General features: G+C 31.6%; 1 protein-coding gene across 1 annotated transcript in view; it reads right to left on the bottom strand.

Moving 5' to 3' along the window:
* The window catches only part of LOC145259745 (uncharacterized), a 99,941-nt gene that overhangs the window by 4,777 nt on the left and 74,007 nt on the right, over nucleotides 1-21,157 (bottom strand). Inside the window, exons 3-8 of the mRNA XM_080117453.1 lie at nucleotides 18,605-18,779; nucleotides 15,061-15,281; nucleotides 12,092-12,334; nucleotides 9,412-9,487; nucleotides 6,620-6,753; nucleotides 2,915-3,070 (exon numbers count right to left, since the gene is read on the bottom strand). Coding sequence (XP_079973579.1) covers nucleotides 2,915-3,070; nucleotides 6,620-6,753; nucleotides 9,412-9,487; nucleotides 12,092-12,334; nucleotides 15,061-15,281; nucleotides 18,605-18,779 — 1,005 coding nt within the window. The remainder of the gene's footprint in view (nucleotides 1-2,914; nucleotides 3,071-6,619; nucleotides 6,754-9,411; nucleotides 9,488-12,091; nucleotides 12,335-15,060; nucleotides 15,282-18,604; nucleotides 18,780-21,157) is intronic.

Here is a 21,157-nt window from a genome sequence, read left to right as displayed (position 1 = left end):
CAAAAAAAAAAAAAAAAATAAAATAAATAAAATAAAATAAAAGCAAATAAACTTCAGTTTTCTTTTTACCTTTAATTCCACATGTACAAATACATAAATATGTGTACATGCACATGTGCATAATGCAAACACCAAGAACATTTGGAATGATAGCAGGATAAATTTCAAATATAACTTTAAAAATATTGATTATTTTATAAAATATTTTCAAATTACACCCATTATGGATGGATAATCAAAAAAAATGCAACTTTAAGAAAAAATACACATCCTATGAGACAAGAATAAATAAAAAAGAAAAAAAGATGTAAACAAATATTAACCTTATCTCCAAGAATATTAATTTAATATCAAATTAGCAATCATCATATTTGGTTTAACATCCATTTTACATGATGACCCATATTGAACAGCTTTTAGAAATTGAATTCAAAAACAGGCTTATCTTTGGCCAGGTTTTTCAAGAAACTTTCTCACCAAACCTAACATTTAAACTGAAATTTTCTTTAGAAATCGTTTCCTTAATTAAGGCAAAATTTTTATAGAAAAGATGCCTTTCCTGATGCCAACCCAGCAAGGTGATTTGGAGGATGGAGGGGCACTATGGAGTTTCTTGGGAGAAGACAGGCAACATAAATTGGAGCAAATACATTGAAGACATTGCCAAGATTGCTGCAAACAAAGTGGTATCTCTCTACCATGCTAGAAAAGTACTCACACCTGAGAGTATCCTACATCTCTACAGAGGCACCATTCACCCATGTATGAAGTATTGTTGGCACATCTGGGCTGGTGCATCTACCACTAGTCTCTCGCTCTTAGAGCCCAGAAAAGAGTCTTGACTAATAGGTCCCACACTGTCAATCAAACTAATCCTTGTCTCATCGTCACAATGTTGCATCCCTGTGCCTATGTACAAGTATTTTAATGGGATGTGCTGACGAACTCATAGCACTTGTGCTCCTTGACGTAAATACCTCCAACTAACCTGAGAAGTAGCAAAATCCCACCCCTACACTGTAGAGAAGCCTAGATGCCAGAAGGCCTTCTACTCTAATAGCTTCTTCCCGCAAACTTGGAATTCAATCTTTAAAATCACCCTCCTGGTTTCCTGCTTTCCTGACTGTACTGACATGCAGAAGTTTAAATGTAATATGAACAGACATCTTGCTGTAATATGAACAGACATCTTGCTGCTTAACTCCCTACATATATGGGACCAAAATAGTAGCAGATTACATCCAAGTGGCACTGCGTCTTGTTTGGGATGAAGAAGAGTTAAAAAGACATTAACCTATGTTGTGTCATTTCAACACATGCCAACATGTAAAGCAGACACGGCACCAAAAAAAAAACAAAAAATGATCTACAAGAGAAAAAAAAGTCATCTACAAGAGAAAAAAAAATCATCTACAAGAGAAAAAAAAATCATCTACAAGAGAAAAAAAAATCATCTACAAGAGAAAAAAAAATCATCTACAAGAGAAAAAAAAATCATCTACAAGAGAAAAAAAAAATCTTCTACAAGAGAAAAAAACAAACATCTACAAGAGAAAAAAACAAACATCTACAAGAGAAAAAAAAGTCATCTACAAGAAAAACAAAATCATCTACAAGAGAAAAAAAAATCATCTACAAGAGAAAAAAAAGTCATCTACAAGAGAAAAACAAAATCATCTACAAGAGAAAAACAAAATCATCTACAAGAGAAAAACAAAATCATCTACAAGAGAAAAAAAATCATCTACAAGAGAAAAAAAATCATCTACAAGAGAAAAAAAATCATCTACAAGAGAAAAAAAAATCATCTACAAGAGAAAAAAACAAACATCTACAAGAGAAAAAAAGTCATCTACAAGAAAAACAAAATCTACAAGAGAAAAACAAAATCTACAAGAGAAAAACAAAATCTACAAGAGAAAAACAAAATCTACAAGAGAAAAACAAAATCTACAAGAGAAAAACAAAATCTACAAGAGAAAAACAAAATCATCTACAAGAGAAAAACAAAATCATCTACAAGAGAAAAACAAAATCATCTACAAGAGAAAAACAAAATCATCTACAAGAGAAAAACAAAATCATCTACAAGAGAAAAACAAAATCATCTACAAGAGAAAAACAAAATCATCTACAAGAGAAAAAAAAATCTTCTACAAGAGAAAAAAAAATCTTCTACAAGAGAAAAAAAAATCTTCTACAAGAGAAAAAAAAATCTTCTACAAGAGAAAAAAACAAACATCTACAAGAGAAAAAAACAAACATCTACAAGAGAAAAAAACAAACATCTACAAGAGAAAAAAACAAACATCTACAAGAGAAAAAAACAAACATCTACAAGAGAAAAAAACAAACATCTACAAGAGAAAAAAACAAACATCTACAAGAGAAAAAAAAGTCATCTACAAGAGAAAAAAAAGTCATCTACAAGAGAGAAAAACAAAATCATCTACAAGAGAAAAACAAAATCATCTACAAGAGAAAAACAAAATCATCTACAAGAGAAAAACAAAATCATCTACAAGAGAAAAAAAAAATCTACAAGAGAAAAAAAAAATCATCTACAAGAGAAAAAAAATCATCTACAAGAGAAAAAAAATCATCTACAAGAGAAAAACAAAATCATCTACAAGAGAAAAAAAAATCATCTACAAGAGAAAAAAACAAACATCTACAAGAGAAAAAAAAATCATCTACAAGAGAAAAAAAAATCATCTACAAGAGAAAAAAAAATCATCTACAAGAGAAAAAAAAATGATCTATAAGAGAAAAAAAAATGATCTACAAGAGAAAAAAAAAAGATCTACAAGAGAAAAAAAAAGATCTACAAGAGAAAAAAAAAACAAAAATAGAAACCTGTTCAAAATGATAATGGAGATAGTGATATTGACAGAAAGTAAAAGAAATTATTTACTTGATTTCCTTGTTTCCCAGACAGCCTCCGTTGACTGGAATTATCTTCTAGATTGAGATCTGTAGCATCTTTTAATGTTTCCCTATCAGTTGAAGTTTCTGGTTGGTTAGCCACTGTTGTATAATTGCGATTATCCGTAGGACAAGGTGAAGATGACTACAAAAAACAAAAGTAAAAACTACAACTTATTTAAAAAGAAACAAAAAATGATTTGCGAAAACATTGGTAGATTTCAAATATTTTGTAATCATTTCAAAAGATTTAACATTAATCTTCATAAAACTTAAATTACAAAACCAACTTCACAATCTAGTGAGGCATGATCTATTTTATTTCGTTTTACAACCCTTTTCACACACAAGAGATGCCACTAGCCTCTTTACTGTATAATTATGTTCATTGTATGTGCTCCTATGTAAAACATTCACAGCAAGACCTCACCTAATTACAACCACAGCAAAGTACTTTTTCTCTGTAACAAAAACCAAGTGAAACTTCCATGAACAAAGCTTCTTTTCTAGTGTAGCCCATCTATGGGACAAGACACCACACAACTGCTTTCCAGACAACTACATCACATATTTGTTAAGCCATCCTCTTAGATAATCAATTGTTCATTCCACCAGCTGTTTCAAATCCTCGTGTGGTGGGGTTTATTATTACCATAATGCTTTAAGCTCTATCTTTAAGAAAGTCCAAATAGGTTAGTTGGTAGGACATCAGACTGAAGATCTCAAGGTCTCACTTTTCAGTAATGGCATCTACTTTACTTTTTTTTTTAATTCATTATTTATGCAATATTTTCCATTTCTAATAGTAATGATCTGATATTTATTGAAATCAAATTCAGTAATGTATTTATTACATTAAATAAAATTGTGACAGATGAACAAAGACAATTTACTTACATAAGATACTTGCTGAGCTATTCTCTTGGATAATCAAATAAGCTTTTGTAATCATCTGCCCATTTCACTCATTGTTGCCATTCTTCTTATTTCATTCATTATTTAAGAAATAATTTCTTTAATGCTCATCGCCAAGCTTTGATAAACAGTGACTCCTTAGTTTTAGAAAAAATAAATAAATTATAAGTCCTCTATAGTCCATCTCCCATTTTCACCTGTAGTGATAGCCCAAGTTCTCATCTTTGGGTTAAACAGAATTTTATCAGAACATAACACTAAACTGCTTTTTTACTAGCATCAGTTTTGTTCTTCATCTTTTATGTCCTTGGTCAATGAAGAAGTCTTTCTAGACTAAGGTATTTTTTTAAAAAATTTTGTCCTATTCCAGAGTATACCTTTTGAGAGCTTAATTTTATCCTCATTAAAAGCCGATATTGTGTTTAATTTCATGCTTGTGTAGAGGAGACAAGCAAATAATGACAATAAACTGCTTTGGACATGACTGAGCAAAGTATTTGCTTCTACTGCACTGCGTTTAAATCCATCTTTCCTAACCCTTTTTATCTTTGATTTTTGCTTACCTTATTTCCCCAGCTTTTTACTACTCAAATCCCATGCTCGAGTTGGACAAACTTACATCTGGTGGTTAGACCCCAATTTACGAATTTTGAGTCACCCATTAGTTACCACTACTCTCAGGTCCAATCTGACCTGGAGTAGTAGTAGTAGTAGTACCTGTTTAATCAAATAGAATCTATTATTTACATATTGTTTTAATGTATATGTCTGTAAATACAAAAGATGTTTAGTTTCGGTATAAAATAATGAAACATGTAGCCATGCCATTAACCTCCACCCCACCCCTTTTTGTTTAACTCCACAGGAGGTTAGACAAGGTCAGGTAGGATTTGAACAGCCAGTGTGCTTGAAGTGCATTGTGGCTTACAAAAAAAAAATGAATGAGCAGCCTGTTAGCATTCTCCAGTATGGGTACCTTAGGCAATTAGCAATAAACTAATCCCCTATCAGAGAGAAGATAAAGCCTGGGTGGATGGACCTCCTAGGATTGAACATAACTATACTGCAGCTAGACAGAAACAAGGATACACTCTCCAAAACTCTTAATTTGTAACCTCAGCACTGATACACTTTGAAGTCATACCCAAAACTCACCGTATTTATCTCTCTTCCTTCTATCATAGAAAGATGTGGCACAAGACCAGAAGATGGAGATAAAAAGTAAGCACACAAGAAATGCCTGTGCAGTCTCTTGCATTCTCTTGAGGGGATGAATCAGTTAGCTTGGTACAAACTAACCCCTTCTCAAAGAGAGAAAGTAAAGCTTGGGAGGATAAACCTAAGACTGATCAAAATAATACCTTGGCCTGACAGAGCATGGCAGTTGGTGCTGCAGTTGCCCACTATCAGACTGATTGTTGAAGACATATCCACGAAATCAAATATTGTATTGCATTAAGAAAAAAATTTATACATACACAGGCAGCAAAAAGTCCGCACTTATAATTTTTTCAAAAATTGCAAATTTAAGCTAAATTTAATGTAACTGTTTAAATAAACTAAAGTCAATTGATTGACCTTTTCTTCTATAATTTTACCTGTTCGTATTTGACTTTTAATTAAAATATTCTAGTGTTCACGTCAATTTAAAAAATTAAATAGGAATAAAAGGTGAATTAAATGAGGTATAGGTTGTTTAAAATGTTACATTAAATTTAGCTTAAATTTTCAGTTTTTGAAAAAAATTACACGTGTGGACTTTCTTTTTGCCGGCACTTTATAATAGGGTAGCTTTATGGACCGTGTTAGAATCTCCTGACCAAAGTAATTATCACTTTCTACACTAATGCTTGCATAAGCATGGAACACTATGGCATAAAAATGGTTAATATATATATATATATATATAATATGAATTAAAAATCTTATTGAAAATTTATTCAAATTTAAAAAAAAAAAAAAAACCTGTAAGGAAGGTATATACAACTTTAATTATTTGACATACATATATACATATATATACATATATATATATATATATATATATATATATATATATACACACACACACTAGTAGAGAAAACCGATGTCAGATTAAATGAAGATCAACAAACGTCCCCCCCCCTCATACTTTTATTGTTATCAAAGTCCGTGAAATCTCCGAGTTTTTTAATCAAATCGATTAATTGCCTGCTTTAGTTAGATTTTTAATAAGATTTTTTCCATTATCAAACACCTACGTAAAAACACTGGCAGACATATCAAGTATCTTTGTGTGAAATTTTAAAAATCGGCCCAGTTATTTCCGAGTCCATAGGGAACAAGTTTCTTCTATATAATAGTGTGTGTATATATATATATATATATATACACACACACATCAATTTAATCGACTGCAACTAGGAGACTCTTTTCCAAGGATTGTACCTATAGACAAGAGAGGGTGCCATTCCTTTCATCACATTTTAATTTCAATATTTAAAGACTGGCCATTAAAAAGATGAAACGTGAAAATGTTGAATCGAATCAAATCTATGTATTATGCTTAGCATTAAAAACAAGTTGTTACAATACAATAGTCATATGATTAAAAGAATTTTAAAAAGTTTTTTTTTTTTTTTTCTAAAAGAGGTATTAATAAAATCATATCCTATACAAAACAAAAAATTACATGCATAATATTATTTGGTGAATTTTAGAAATAGTTCAATCATTTTTAGGTTGGCCATTTATGTTTTCCGGAAGAAGTTTTACAAAAGAAAATATAGATGTGACTAACCTTATTGGGGGTCATAAATCTATAGATGCCATTTCCAGCGCGAGATCGATCATTGTCTCTTGGTCCTTGATAATCCACAAAATTTATTTCATTTTTGGAATAATAGTTCCCAGACTTGGATGGTAATGGGTTATCTTGAAATAACAAGGAGAAAAAAATAATAATCCAAATTACTGGTTGAGGATAATCATTTTGTGTGCAAAAAGTGAAAAACAATGGAAATGGAGGAGAACCAATGTGGAGAATATAAACTGCATCAATCGCTTTATTGCAGATTAGTAAAATATCAATATTTCACTAAATATACGTCACAACAAAATGAAAATTATATAAAATAACTGCTTTAAGGTTAGTTATTTCCAAAAATTTTTATTCAAATTCATGCGATATTCAAAGTTTTGACATTTTATTCTTTATCGTGGAATTTTCACTGTTCACTTTATTGTAGGTCTTTTAAAATGTTGTTTTAGGACAAAAATACAATGTCTTATGCAAACTATTTTTTATATTTTTCTGTCAAAGAATAATGAGAAAAAGCACAGCCTAGGTGTTAAGCCTCAAATAAATTAATTATTTATCGACATATCCATTTGTTAAATAACTTAAAACGACCTTTTGTCCTCCGGGGAAGTCAATTGTTTGATTTCAAAAAGGAGTTATGGCTCTAACAATATCAACTATGTTCTCCACAAGGCATCTTTTGAAATAAATTGCTCTCCTCCCTCATTAACTCCTCTTTTTAACATTGACCAGAGATATTCAATGGGGTTAAGGTCTGGAGAACATGGTGGTCAGGTCATGAGAATTGCTCCAAAGAGGCCCATAGATTCAAGGAAGGCTGCAGTCATCCGAGCAGAATGGGATGGTGCATTGTCATGCATAAAAATCATCTGAAAGCGACGTAGCAATGGTAGGTCATCTAGCCATGGTGATAAATGTTTATCCAAAAAGGCTGTGTACGCATTGCTGGTAAGTTTTACACCCTCTGGAACTCTGAATGGTCCAACCAACTTATCCCTAATGATTCCCACCGAAAACATGATGACTCCACCTACTCGTTGACGATGAACTCTGTAAGGGGTTGGAGTTCTGTTAGAGTTTCAAACTTTAGCCCATCCATCCAGACCATCAAGAATAGCACGGGTCTCATCTGTAAATTGGACACGTTGGAAATCCATCTTCATGTAATTCTGTGCCCAAGCCTTTCGTTTTTCCTTATGTTGTTTGCTCAATGGAGGCCTTGGAATAGTTTTGATGCTCCTTGCCATCTCATTCAACACATTACATCAAGCCTGTCTGGATCTTGGAGCAATTCCAGCTCTTTCAAAAATGGAAGCACTGGTGTTTGGATTTCGGTTGACTTCCCTACAAATTTTCTGAATATCACTATGTGAAAGGTTTCTCCTAGTGCCGTTATCCTTCCTGGATTTAGTGTTGGAGTTGTTCACGAATGAAGCCAAAGTTCTTGGCTCTTTTTCCAGCTCCATAACTAAATCTTTGATGAACAATCCTTCTGCGAGTCCAGCAACAATTCTTTCCTTTTCGATAACCGTTAATCGAACATTTTTTGTCATTTTAAAAGACCTACAATAAAGTAATAGACAGTATAAATTACTTGATAATAAAGAAAATGTCATAACTTTGTGAATATCGCATGAATTTGAGTAAAATTTTGGGAAATAATTAACCTTCAAACAGTTGTTTGATGATACAATTTTCATTTTTTTTTGTGACGTATATTTAGTGAAATATTGATATGTTACTACTCTGCAATAAAGCGATTGACAGTTTATATGGATGTTGAAACTATTGCGGTTGTTCAGAAGTTTTGTTACCTTGATATTATTGGGGCACATGGTGAAGCAGGTGTTAGTGTGATTGTAACAATGAGGAGCGAGTTCAGGGAATTTTTTATTGTTACTAATCAGCAAAACATTACCACTGTCAACCAAGGGAAGAATCTATCAGGCATGGGCGTATAGAAGTGAAACTTGGCCAGTGAGGATTGAAGACATGCATTGCATGAAGATAAATGATATGAGAATAATATGATAGATGTGCAACGCAAGTCTTAAAGACAGGCTTAGATCTGATGACTTCAGAAGATTAAAATATGGACAGTATGGAAAGATGTCTGCAAGAGAGTAGACATTCATAGTATAGCAATGTTGAAAGAATGGATGAAAATTCTTGGTTTAGTAAATTCAATACAGTCAAAGTAGCAGATTCAGTTCATAGGAAGAGGCCAAAGGAAACCTGAAATGAAGTGATAACAGACTTGAAAGAAAGAAGGATAAATAGAGACCTGGCCAGAGAGAGTTCAGTTAAGTCAATTTCTAAAAGGCACCCAACACATTCCACCATGTAAAATGGATGTTAAAATGAATATGGCAAAATTAATTTTAGAAATTACCCCAGAAAATTTGAATGATCTAAATAGAAAAAAAAAAATAAAAAAATTAATTTTAGAAATTACACCAGAAAATTTGAATGATCTAAATAGGAAAAAAAAAAAATAAAATAAAAATAAAATTATGAGATGATTAATTCATTTTCCAAAGTTCTGATGCAAAATCAAACTTGAAAAACTTAGATTTAAATTTTAGGCTTAAAATAGGATTTATTTCAGAATACATTTTTAAGATTAACTATTTATATTGCTTGCTATGAATTATAATAATATTTGAAATTCATGACAAAATAATTTGTGCAGATAATTCAAAACATAATGAAAATTATAAAAAACGAATGAAATTCTGATTTGGAGAAAAAAATGTAAATTGAATGCTCACCCCATACACCATTACCGTTAGTCGATAGGTAATTGCTGTCATTATGATACACCTCATTTCTACCATTCAATGATGGCTGAAAGAATTAAAAAAAAATTTATTCAAAAGAACATTTTGAAGGGGGGTGGGAACAAAATTAATTCAATTAAAAATATTTATACAGATTTTTTAATCAATTCATCACAATGCTTTTCAGTAATTTCATACTTCGAAAACATTGCAGGAAAAAAATGAATTTGAAAAAAGGAGGAGGAAAAAGAAAGGGAAATAATGAGGAGGAAGAAAAAGAAAGGGAAATAATGAGGAGGAGGAAAAAGAAAGGGAAATAATGAGGAGGAGGAAAAAGAAAGGGAAATAATGAGGAGGAGGAAAAAGAAAGGGAAATAATGAGGAGGAGGAAGATATAAAGATCTAAGTGCCAATAAAATTACATTAATTTGAAGTTTGAAAGTCATTTTATATTTTTATTACAAATTAAACATTTACACCCAGTGCTAGAATTATATGCAAATCGATATTTTTATTCTAACTCCGATAGTTTTCAATGAAAATTTGTGAAATTTAGCATGTTATATGGCAACACTAACATAAGCGCAGATCTAAAATTTTAAACTAATCTGCACAGTAATAAACAATTGGCAGCCATTTTGGTGATTTGCATTTTTTTTTCAGCATGCCAACTTTATATGCAAACAAATGCTAAAATATGATGAAGTGCTAAAAGATCATCGAAACATTGATTATTCTAGGAATTTGTAAATTGAGAACAACAATAATAAAGAACAAATAACTTCAATATCGTTTCATAGTACAATCAATACCTTATAATTGCCATTTTTATTGACAACAAAAAGCCTTTGGACCATTGAAGATGTCAAATTTTCAATTTCATCTGATGAAATGTCTTTGACAGCAGTCAGAATAGCATTCCAGGTCATCCTTGGAGTTGTACTGCCTTTCTCCGGAGAATATTTTGTTTCAAGATGCTCCACAGATTTTCGATGGGATTTAAATTTGAAGAACGGGCTGGCCTTCGCATTATTTTCCCATATCTGGCAAAACCTCTCTCCAAATATTCAGTGGCTATCCTTGCAGAATAAGACGGTGCATTATCATGCATGAATATCATCTTTTTCTGGAATGCAAAATTCTTCTTATGCCAGGATACCAAGTGTTCCTTAATGAAGTCAATGTAGAGTTTGGCGGTAATTTTCACTCGATCTGCGACTCAGAATGGTTCTACCAGCTCATTGCCAATGATTGCATTACGAATTTTCCCTTTGTCAGAACGTCCGTTGCAAAGTTGAGCGTTAATACAATATTTTTTTATTGTACGATGATCACTGTGTAATTCTTTGCCAATTTCTAAGGTGGAAATCTTATGGCGCTGTTGAACACTTTTAGACTTCTCAGCTTGACTTAAAGCACCTTTACATCCCATCTTGCATATAAAGTTGGCACATTGAAAAAACTGCAAGCCACCAAAATGGCTGCCATTTGCTCGCTATTGTGCAGATCAGCTTAAAATTTTATATCTGCGCATTCGTTAGTGTTGCTGTATAATGTGCAAAGTTTCACAAATTTTGATTGAAAACTATTGGAGTTAGAACAAAAATATCGATTTGCATATAATTCTGGCATGGGGTGTATAGAAAGGTAAATTTATTTCAAAATGGTGTCCGACTGTGATATCAACTAATAGTCTGCTATATTTAAAAAATAATGTTTTAAAAAGTTTAAAATAATGCTTTAAAAAGTTTGTGCTTTAGTGTACACAAACAACTTGGTATTAAAAAATAGCTTTCTTTTTCAGTTTTATTACGAAAAATAAAACCTGTATTTTATTATATAAATAGATCTGAAATATGCTTTAAAATAGCAGATGATTAACTGACATTGTGGCCACCATTTTGAGTAAAAATCAAAATTTACTGAAAGAAATATAAATCAGAAATACTGTCTTGTTAATTTTTATTAATTAAATAATTTTTTGTCAAAGAAAATGAAAAAAAAAAAAAAAAATTTTTTTTTTTATATATCTATTTGATATTTACAGAAATAAATGATTGAATCAAATAGTGTTTCATGAAAAATCAAATGGTACGCATAAAGATTTCAAAATTATATAAAAGGGAGTTGACTGAAATAGCTAGGATTTTAATGAGATTTAAACTATAGTTAAGCAAGATTTTGTTGTTTCTAAAAATTTGAACAAATGCCCACCACAAAAATAACATTCTTATCAGCTACCAAATCCAGTTATTTTAGTTACCTTCTCTCCAGGAGGTTAGACATGAAGTCAGGTGTGAGTTTTAATGAAAATGTTTGTGAAAAACTAGATTTGAACTTGACATACTGAGGTTTTCAATCTGTGTCATTAACCACTTAGCCCAAGTCTAGTTATGTAAGTTTTAATTTTCACTCAATTTACTCTAAAGTAGAATTAGAAAAAAGAAAATTGAGGTATTCAGAGATCTGAACTCTTCCACTTATTAAAAGGTTTCAAGGTTATTCCTATATTATGAACATGTCCTTAGATATCTCTCTCTCCTAAAATGGCTAAATATAGACCAATTCCAGTTTTCTTGCCAATATATTTTTAACTGCCATATTTCAAAAAGCATTAAAAAATTTGAAAATAATATTTCAAAGAAAAAATAAGTGAATCAAGAAATCTTACAAATTCATCATTGAATACATTTCTATCTTTGCTGAACTCTTTGTTTGAACGCTCAACATATTCCCGATCTTTGCAGTCTACTTCATTTTTGGGATTGCTAAGCCGATTTTCACGTTCATACAAATTCTTTCTACCATTCACTGGTCGAGTTGGATATGGATTATTGTAATAGGGGTCTCCGCCTCCTCCCCCATGATGATAGTCTTGTGGGTAAACATCATAATAGTTTTGATAACCAGGAACCTGAAACAAAATAGAAAAATCATTTTAAAACTGGCAGCAACTTAAATGGGCTTTTCAAGGGGAATAATCTTAATTTGTGGAAGTAATTTTTTGTGAGCATTTTTGAATAAGCTAAGGTGCTTAAATAGAATTTCTCCCATATTAAAAATACAAAATCCGTACAATATTGTAATAGCAGTGTGGAGAACCACAGCAATAAGCGTCAATGGTTGGCATGTTCGTTCTATAGAGAAGTGTTGGCATTTGAACCCGAAACCTGTCCGATACGAAAGATAAGATAAATGCAAATTTAAGCACTAGCGTGGTTTGAGGCGGCAGTATGAAAAAAACAAGAAAACGTTTTTTGTTCCAGGCAGTGACATTTTTATCTAACGCATGTGAGGTTGATGTCAATTGCAAAGAAGATGAAAAGAGAATTAGGATGGCACCAGCTAGAGTGAAAAAATAGTTGCTAAGAAATGCGAATCCGACCCTTTTCTCTTGAGAACAACCAAACATTTTCATCAGGAAAGAAAAACACAATTATGCTGTTCGCTCTCAATTCGAACGAATTTATGTCATTAAAATATGAATTATTTTCTTGGAGAAAAACCATAGACAATCTTTCAGACGTACATGACTGCGATGGAAAGAAAATATTGTATCCCAAAAAATTACATATATTGATCAAGTTTTATTTTTATAAATAATTTTCTTTAAATGATTAATGTAGATATAACAAAAAACTTGGAAATTTTAATTATGTTGAATTCTCTCACTTTTAAGACTTTTCAAAATCATGCCAGAGTCGCTTTTCGGTTAGCCATAAAATTTGATTTTCTTATTTAAAAATAAAACTACTTTTATCAATTTATGAAATTTTCTGTCACGGATATGTACATCATTAATATTTTTCTTTGCTTGTTAATATAAAAGGAATTCTTGACAAGCACCTAAATTAATACATTTTTCTTTTTTAAATAATTTGCTTCAGAATTTTGGCTAATAGTTCTTTCCTCGTTTGTGATTATTACTCAAAGCGAATAAAATCAGTTCCGATCGATCTGATACAAAATATATCGCTGCAAACCAAATATGACAATTTTGAGCTTCAGGTACTTCAATTGTCATCAACTTATGAATTATAGATGCATAGATAATGAAGTCAAACTAGAGTTAAAGATCTTTTGAAATTGCAAACCTACATCTTTAGTTGAACCTCGTCTTTTTGACAAGCAGTTAGATACTTTGAAGCTATCTGGTTCAATGTCCAGACACCTGGAGCATGGTAAAATATATCTGGCTGAATGAGATGAGGATTTTGATGAGGTTTTCTATGGTCGGAGATAAATGATAGTAAATTTGGAGAACTTAATCTAAATTAATACCAGTCAAAAATCTATTGTGTAAAAATCATATACTCCTATTACCCACGTTTTGCACCCATACAGTAAGGCTAACTTGATCAGCAAATAGTAGTTGTCACAAAACAGCTAGTTTAGAGTGGAGAAATATTTAAATTCCCTTCAGTATCAAATTGTGATGAGTCATTTTTTTTTTTCTTTTTTGAATCATTTTGATAAAATTTGGATATAAGCAGAATTTAATCTTTTCTCTATAAATATACAATTCCATTTCTTCTGTCATTAAAAAATAAATGCATGAAAAGTGCAATAATAATCTATACAAGTCAATGTTTGTTTGGGTGTTGTTAACAGAACATACAATTAAGTCTCAATAAGGGTTAAATTTTTCAAAGAATCTAAAGACACCATTAAAATTTTCTTTCAATTCCATCTGGAGTTAGAGACAATTTTCGGTTAGGTTCATGAAATATTAGAACGCAAAGAAATTAATTTTTAAAAATAGATTTTTTCTGTTTTTTTTTTATAAAACGGAAATAAAATTCAACAAAGACTATATCGGCAAAAATGCATTTTAAAAAGGTTTAAACCATTTAAATAATTATTCTTACTGGTATTACTGGTTTAGAATGAAAATAATTTGCTTAGATTCGTTAAAGCTATTTGCTGTTTTCGAAAAAAAAAAAAAAAAACAAAAAAAAAAAAAAAAAAAAAAACATCATTGTTTTGTTTTCATTACTTGACCTCATTAACTTTTCTTTGAAAGCAAAAAATTATAAGCATGACTATTTAAAATTATTTCCAACTAGCAATATATCTTCACACAAGCAATGCTGGGTGAATACTACTAATCAAAGACAGTTGTTTGTGAGCATGTTTGTACATTCAGCTAAAAAACTACAAAACAAACACCCACAAAGTTGGTATAGTCTTGATTAACATTGCCCTAGAAGAATATCTAAAACTTAGAATTTATTAAGTCCCTGGGAGTCATTTGGACCAGATTTCTTTGGGGGAGGTGAGGGTTTTTTTTTTTTCAGTATTAGCGTGTCTAATTTGAAAAGAAAATGCAGACTCATTACTAGAGAAATCTATTATATAAAAAAGGTTTGTGTGTATGTGTCCAGCTAAAGAGGAATAAGATGGGCAGAGAAGAAAGAGGAGATTGGGGAGAGGGAAGGGTAAAACTAGAGAGGAGGAAAGGAATGAACAGAAAGAGATAGGTTTAATAGAAATTGGTTACATTTTTGCCCCGGGCAATGTTGGATAACCCTGCTAGTTACAAATAAAAGAAAAAAAAAATGCTTTCATCAAGACATCACTTGATAAAAACAATGCAGAGAAAATAAAAAATAAAATTGCAAGTAAAACTAAAATTCTAACCTGATTAGGAAAACGAGAATTAGGATGCTGATATTTTACTGCCTCTTGCCTGCTGGGTGGTCTTAATAAAGATGGCTGAGAACCATATTGCATATTGTACTTATCGTAGCCAGTGTTGTAACCATTGTAGTAATTGTTGTAATGACCATATGGATATGAATAATAGTCATCATCCACTGAATGATGTCGATACTTAGGTTGATTGCTTAAGTAACGTTTGTCTGAAAGAAAAAAAAACAATTAAATTAAGTACAAATTATTTAGGAGATAAAATGTAATTTTATAATAAAATGAACAAAAAATAACAAATGACAAACTACCAGAGTTGTAGTACTGCTAGCTCAAATGATTTCAGATATTTTCATGGTTCAATTCAGACAAAAGAAATCTTCCACCAATAATAGTGGCATGCAGTGAGTGAGGAGGCAGGGGTATGTAGTGCTGGGGCATCTACTCGTATCAAACTATTTTCTTTTCTCATAATATTTCTTAATACTAGAAATATATTAGAGTCTTTGGGAGGTATAACAATCAAGTAGTTGGTCCGAGGGATCACCAGATCACTGAGAATTTGTACTAGATATAGCATTTTGATTTTAAAAGAGGATGAGCACGTTTTTCAAGGCTGTGGGAATTCAAGCATTTTTGTATTTGTTTTGTAATTTTTTTTTTTTTCATAAATCATTCCTTAAAAAAAAAAAAAAAAAAACAAAAAACAACTCAGCTTTCAGTCTACAATGGTATTCATTAGGAAACTTATTAAATGCATTATTCTTAAATATATTTGATAAAATACAAATACACAATTTTAAAATAAAATTATTTTAAATATGGATACATAGTAAACACCAGGAAACAATAAATAATACTAGTAAATATAATGACAAGTTAGTTTAAAATAAGTTCTAGTTTTGTTCAGAAAGCGACTAAATCTCCTTTATTATAGGATTGTGATGGTTTAATTTTATAAAAACCAAGCATTTTTTTTTTTTTTTTTTAAATAAAAAAAAAAGTTATTTTCTTTAAATAAAACCTATTGCTGCTGGAACAGAAAGGGATACTGTGATAGGGCCAAAAGCTAGAAACCTGGTGAAGAATTAGGCAGCAAGATTTTCTATTTATTTCCTCCCACGGCAGGAAGATTTGATACAAGGTCAGGAAAGTGGGATTTGAAAAACCAGCATCCTAGAGAAAGGGCACTCTGGCTGACCAAAAAATGCCCAGGTAGCCCTGTCAGTATTCCCCAGTAAGGGCACTTCATGCAATTAGCAATAAAGTAACATTTTCTCAAAAAGGGAGACGAAAAAGCCTGAGAGGGTAAACCTTCTAGAAGTACACAGAATAAGCCAACTCAACAACAGCGTAAACCGCCGGTCCGATCTTAACCCTGAAGTACGATCAGGGAAATAGGAAGCAAAGGTAAATGGTCCGAGGACAGAAGATATCAGAAGAGAAAATCTGGCACCTACAGTGAAGTGATGGGATTTTATGACTAGTCTGATTGGTTGAGAGTATTTATGTTGGGAGAGGAGGACAAGTGCAGTAAGTTCATCAAGAGCACACTTTGTGGAAGTACTCTAGGGTTATAATCAAGATTCAGTTCTGGGATTCGAGAAGGAGTGAGTCACTCTCTCGACAACAGCACATTTCTGCCCTCTTCCAATCGACCACACTTGGCCTCTCGCCACCAATGTCACACCGCACAATCCGAACGTCAGCAATACGAAATTCTTTTCAAGAGAAGATGTTCATGATTCTTTTCTCTCTGCTCCCCCAGGGAATTTTTCCCAGCTTTTATATCCTCCTATCTAGAAAAAAAAAAAAAAAAAAAAAAAAGGAAGAGACAGGAAAAAAAAAAATAGCTTCTCCCATCATGCTCTGCCTTCCCAAGATGCCCTTCACATATACAAATGCGCTGGCCATCCTTTCCTTCTTTCCCAAAGAGCGATGCAGATACGCCCGGTACGTTTCTTTTTTTTTTTTTTTTCTTTCTAACCATATACCCTACAAGTACTTACAAAAAAAAAAAAAATAAAGCATGGTGATGCAATAAGGGCTCAAAATTTTTAATTCATTTAAAATGTGTAATAGCAGTTCATAGAAATGTTTTATCAATCATTAATAGAAAAATGAAACCTTTTAATCTCCATATATAATAAAATGACTGCAGAAATTCTCCTCTTGACCAAAGCATTGTAGGTTTGCAAGAACAGATGCCACATACAAATTTAATACATCTAGGCTAATAGCCACTATATTATGTAACTTTCGGATAGCATTATAGACACATTCAGTTGTGATAGTAAAATGCTACATTACATCCTACGAGCATCACCATCACATCTTTAGAGGAAGGAGTCACGATTTTTATCTCTAAATATTTAGTCCCACCCCCACTACCAGTTGTCACTGGAAGGAATTCTGCATGTTCCACAGATTCTGTTATTACACTGGTCTTAACTGGCTATAACATACATAGATCTACCGTAATCTTTCCAATTTCTGATTCATAAATAATAAAGGCTCCCTCGCCAAAATCTGTCCATTCTGATTGGTTGAGTGCCAACAATTCTCATTCTGGAATGCAATTCTTCACTTTATAAACAAATGCTTCCTAACATTAAAATATGATGTCATTAAGAGCCATATTAAGACGTCTTCAAACCAATGAATAAATTGACCAGTCCTTGCAATCAACTAGATAGATCATTAAACACACTATGTGTACATTGGTGATGTTTCAAACCAATGCATTACATATCTCTACAATTATATAAATGCAACTTTGTATGTGTGAGACTTCAAAACGCTTGAACAGATTTTATTTAAAATTTACAGAACTTTAGTGTAAAAGTCTGGGAGAGATCTTAATTAAATTTTGTCTCAGAATATCCTTGATAATTACCGATAATCAAAACCGTTATTTTATCTATGATTGGTAAAGCCATTTTTTCTATATCGTCGCTTAACAACAATGATAGAACAACAGGCCGTGAAAATTTTGAAAAAAATTGATAGCGTTTTTTTATTTATTTTTTCTTTTTTTTCTTGCATGACGTGGTCTGTAAGTTCACTATTTGTGATGACATCAGGGGGAGAATGTGGTGAAGGTAATGCAAAACGATTACACAAGCGACAGCACCTTTATTCTGACCGATGACGGGATGAGGTAGGGAAAAAGAAAAAATTTCACTTGTAGATGGCTCATTTATATACATATAAATTTAATTTGCATATGAGAGGAGTGACACTATAGGAAGACCAACTTAAAGAGGACAGGCATTGAATTTTTGACAGCAGAGAGAGAAAGAAAACATGTTAAAAATTACAATTAAAGAGTTGGAATGAATTGCAGAGTTAGTGAGAAGTCCTAAACTTTTTTTTTTTTTTTTTTTTTTAACACATTAACATAACTAAATCCTTTTGCCACATGCTTTAGGAGGATTGTGACCACATTATTAGCACAACTATATCTGGTATGAAAATACAAAAAGGAACTTTGAAGCCATTTAAAAAAAATAAAATGAATAAAAGTTACACTTACTTTCTTGATAATTTTCAAATGAGTGCTGACGATGAAGTTTTGAATAATCAGAATTATAACGTGAAGAGGATGAATTATGAGAATGGCTTCCACTGATATTGCCAGATGAATCATCTTTCTTCAATCGACCAGATTTATCATTTTGCCCTGATTGCTTGCAACTTGCAGCTGACTTCTAATTGAAAAGAAAAAAAAGATTATTTAATTTTATGAAAATTGAGAATCAAAATATTTATTTTACTAGAATACAGTGACCAATTTCAGTAATATATGCAAAAATATATAATAAAAAAAATAATATACAATATAAAACCCCAAACATCTATGAATAAAATAGATAAAATGTTGGAAAATATTGAATTTTAAATTGCAGTGACTAATAAAAAAATAAAGTAAAAATGATGGAAAACATTTTTTTTCTCTCTTAATAAAATGAAACAATTCAGATCAACTTTTGTCATTGATAGCTTGTGTCCTATGAAACTAATATTTCATTCTGAATAGTAATTTTATTTTGTTGAACATTGGTTAATGTTAAGAAAAATAGAATGTATTTTTCCAGAAAATAATCTTACTTTTTTTTTTCACATAGCTACAATTTTTTAAAGGGAAGTAACTGTTTTTGTACAGTACAGATTTATTCCCTTCGTTTTAAAGAACAAAATATAAAAAGAAAAGTACATAAATGTCTTAGTATAAACTTACTTTCCTTCCATCAAATACATGAAAATTAAGAGAAAAAAAAAATTAAGAAACACAAAAGAAATTTCAAATAAATATACCAATTAAGAAAGCACTGGACAGATAACTAGTTTACAACACAAATATGGGATAATTTGTGTTTTTAGTAACAAAAAATTATCAAACAACTTACTGGCGGGGGGGGGGGGAACAAAACAAGAGTTGTAGATTTGTTTAAAAAGAATTTAAATACAATAGAACAATTAACTTAAAAATTAAGTTTTAAAAACTAAACTTTGAATTTGTAAAACACACTCCACAACAATAACGATGGGAAGACTTTTGGGTGTCTTCTTTGTAGCTGGAATTATTCTGATAATTAGGTAACTTAATGCCACGTATGTAGGCACTGTAACACTCAAGTGTCCCAATCATCATCCGAACAGAGGTCACAGAGATCACTACCGGAAAGGCTCAGAGCCCCGAGAGTCATCACACTCGTGAGGTGAAACAACCCCCTATAAGTAAAAACCACAGGAACATGCCTCACCAGAGAGTCTGAACTGGTCCCTAATAGAAAGCCACATACCATTGCGTTGAAAAAGGAGAAGTCATACTTAGCCAGCTTGCACATATAAGCAAGGTCAAAGCCATGTCAAGGACATACGTGGACACTCCAATGAACCAAAACCAAATCTGGCTTAAGGTTTCTGCCATTGGAACAAGAGGCTTGTCATGAACCTCAAAACCCCTTCGACAAAGAAAGTGGCTGGACAAAAAATTGGAAACCCAGTTGTGAAAGGCACATCATGCGTCATAGGCCACCCCACAACGCTGTACAATATGGCCCAAACTCTTAGCTGGACTGCATCATCCCTAGCAACTCAAATCAGGCTCACTGCAGCCACCCCTGTGAAGCTGACAATATTTGCCAATTATTTCTAGCATTTATTTTCCCAAGCTTTTAAAAGACTTACTGAAGTTTTATAAAAATTGAATATTTAACTTTTCATATGTGATGTTCAATATTTATTTTTTTAATCAATAAACTGGTTAGAATATTTACGAAAGTTTAGAAAATTGTTTCTTTTTTTAAATCACTCAATATGAAGATATTTCTAAATTTGTGTTAAGACTAATGTTATAAATACTTGGATTTATTTATTTATAGATAAATAGACAAAATATTTGCACGATATATGTCAATATAATGCAATGAAGTAACCAAATAAAAACTTTCTATATTTACTTTTTTAAGGTGTTGGGTTGGCAGAAAGATTTATACAGATATTAATAAATACATTTTCTTTCAGTTACATATTTTTGTGAGTCTGGGAGAATGATATCATGAAGAACCAACATAACTCCAAAGGAGGAAGTAATGACCAAAGATGATATGACAAACGAACCATATCATCCTCCTCTACCAACAAATTAATGCCTGATGATATCATAACAGAACAGATACAACACTAAGAGGGGAAAAGAAGACTAATTCTCAACCCTGTGCCTCAATGGTATCACCAAGATAAGATTTCTTAACCTCAATAACTAACCATCCACACATATTTTCTTTATATCCAAGTCTGCATTTGTCCCAGTTTTACACTTCTTGCACACAAACTGTCCTTTCTCAACCTACCTGAAATTCCACTGCACTTTTTATGTATCTAATTCTTACAAATGCCACAGAAAATGAGTTTAACCTGACTTCCCTTACCACAAACTGAACATGGGAATTTTTCTCTTTTCTTTCTCAACATTACAATCACTGATCAACAGTTTTTTCTTCGTGGCATTCACTTTCAAACCCTTGCTTTCCATAGCATTCCTTCATTTTTATAAAACCTTCAGGTTTTCAACTTGACAAGT

Source organism: Euprymna scolopes, chromosome 3, assembly GCF_053919585.1.
Source record: "Euprymna scolopes isolate OS-2025 chromosome 3, ASM5391958v1, whole genome shotgun sequence".
Classification (NCBI taxonomy): Eukaryota; Metazoa; Mollusca; class Cephalopoda; order Sepiida; family Sepiolidae; genus Euprymna; species Euprymna scolopes.
The sequence above is the reverse complement of the archived record's forward strand: the minus strand, read 5'-3'. Positions and strand labels throughout refer to the sequence as shown.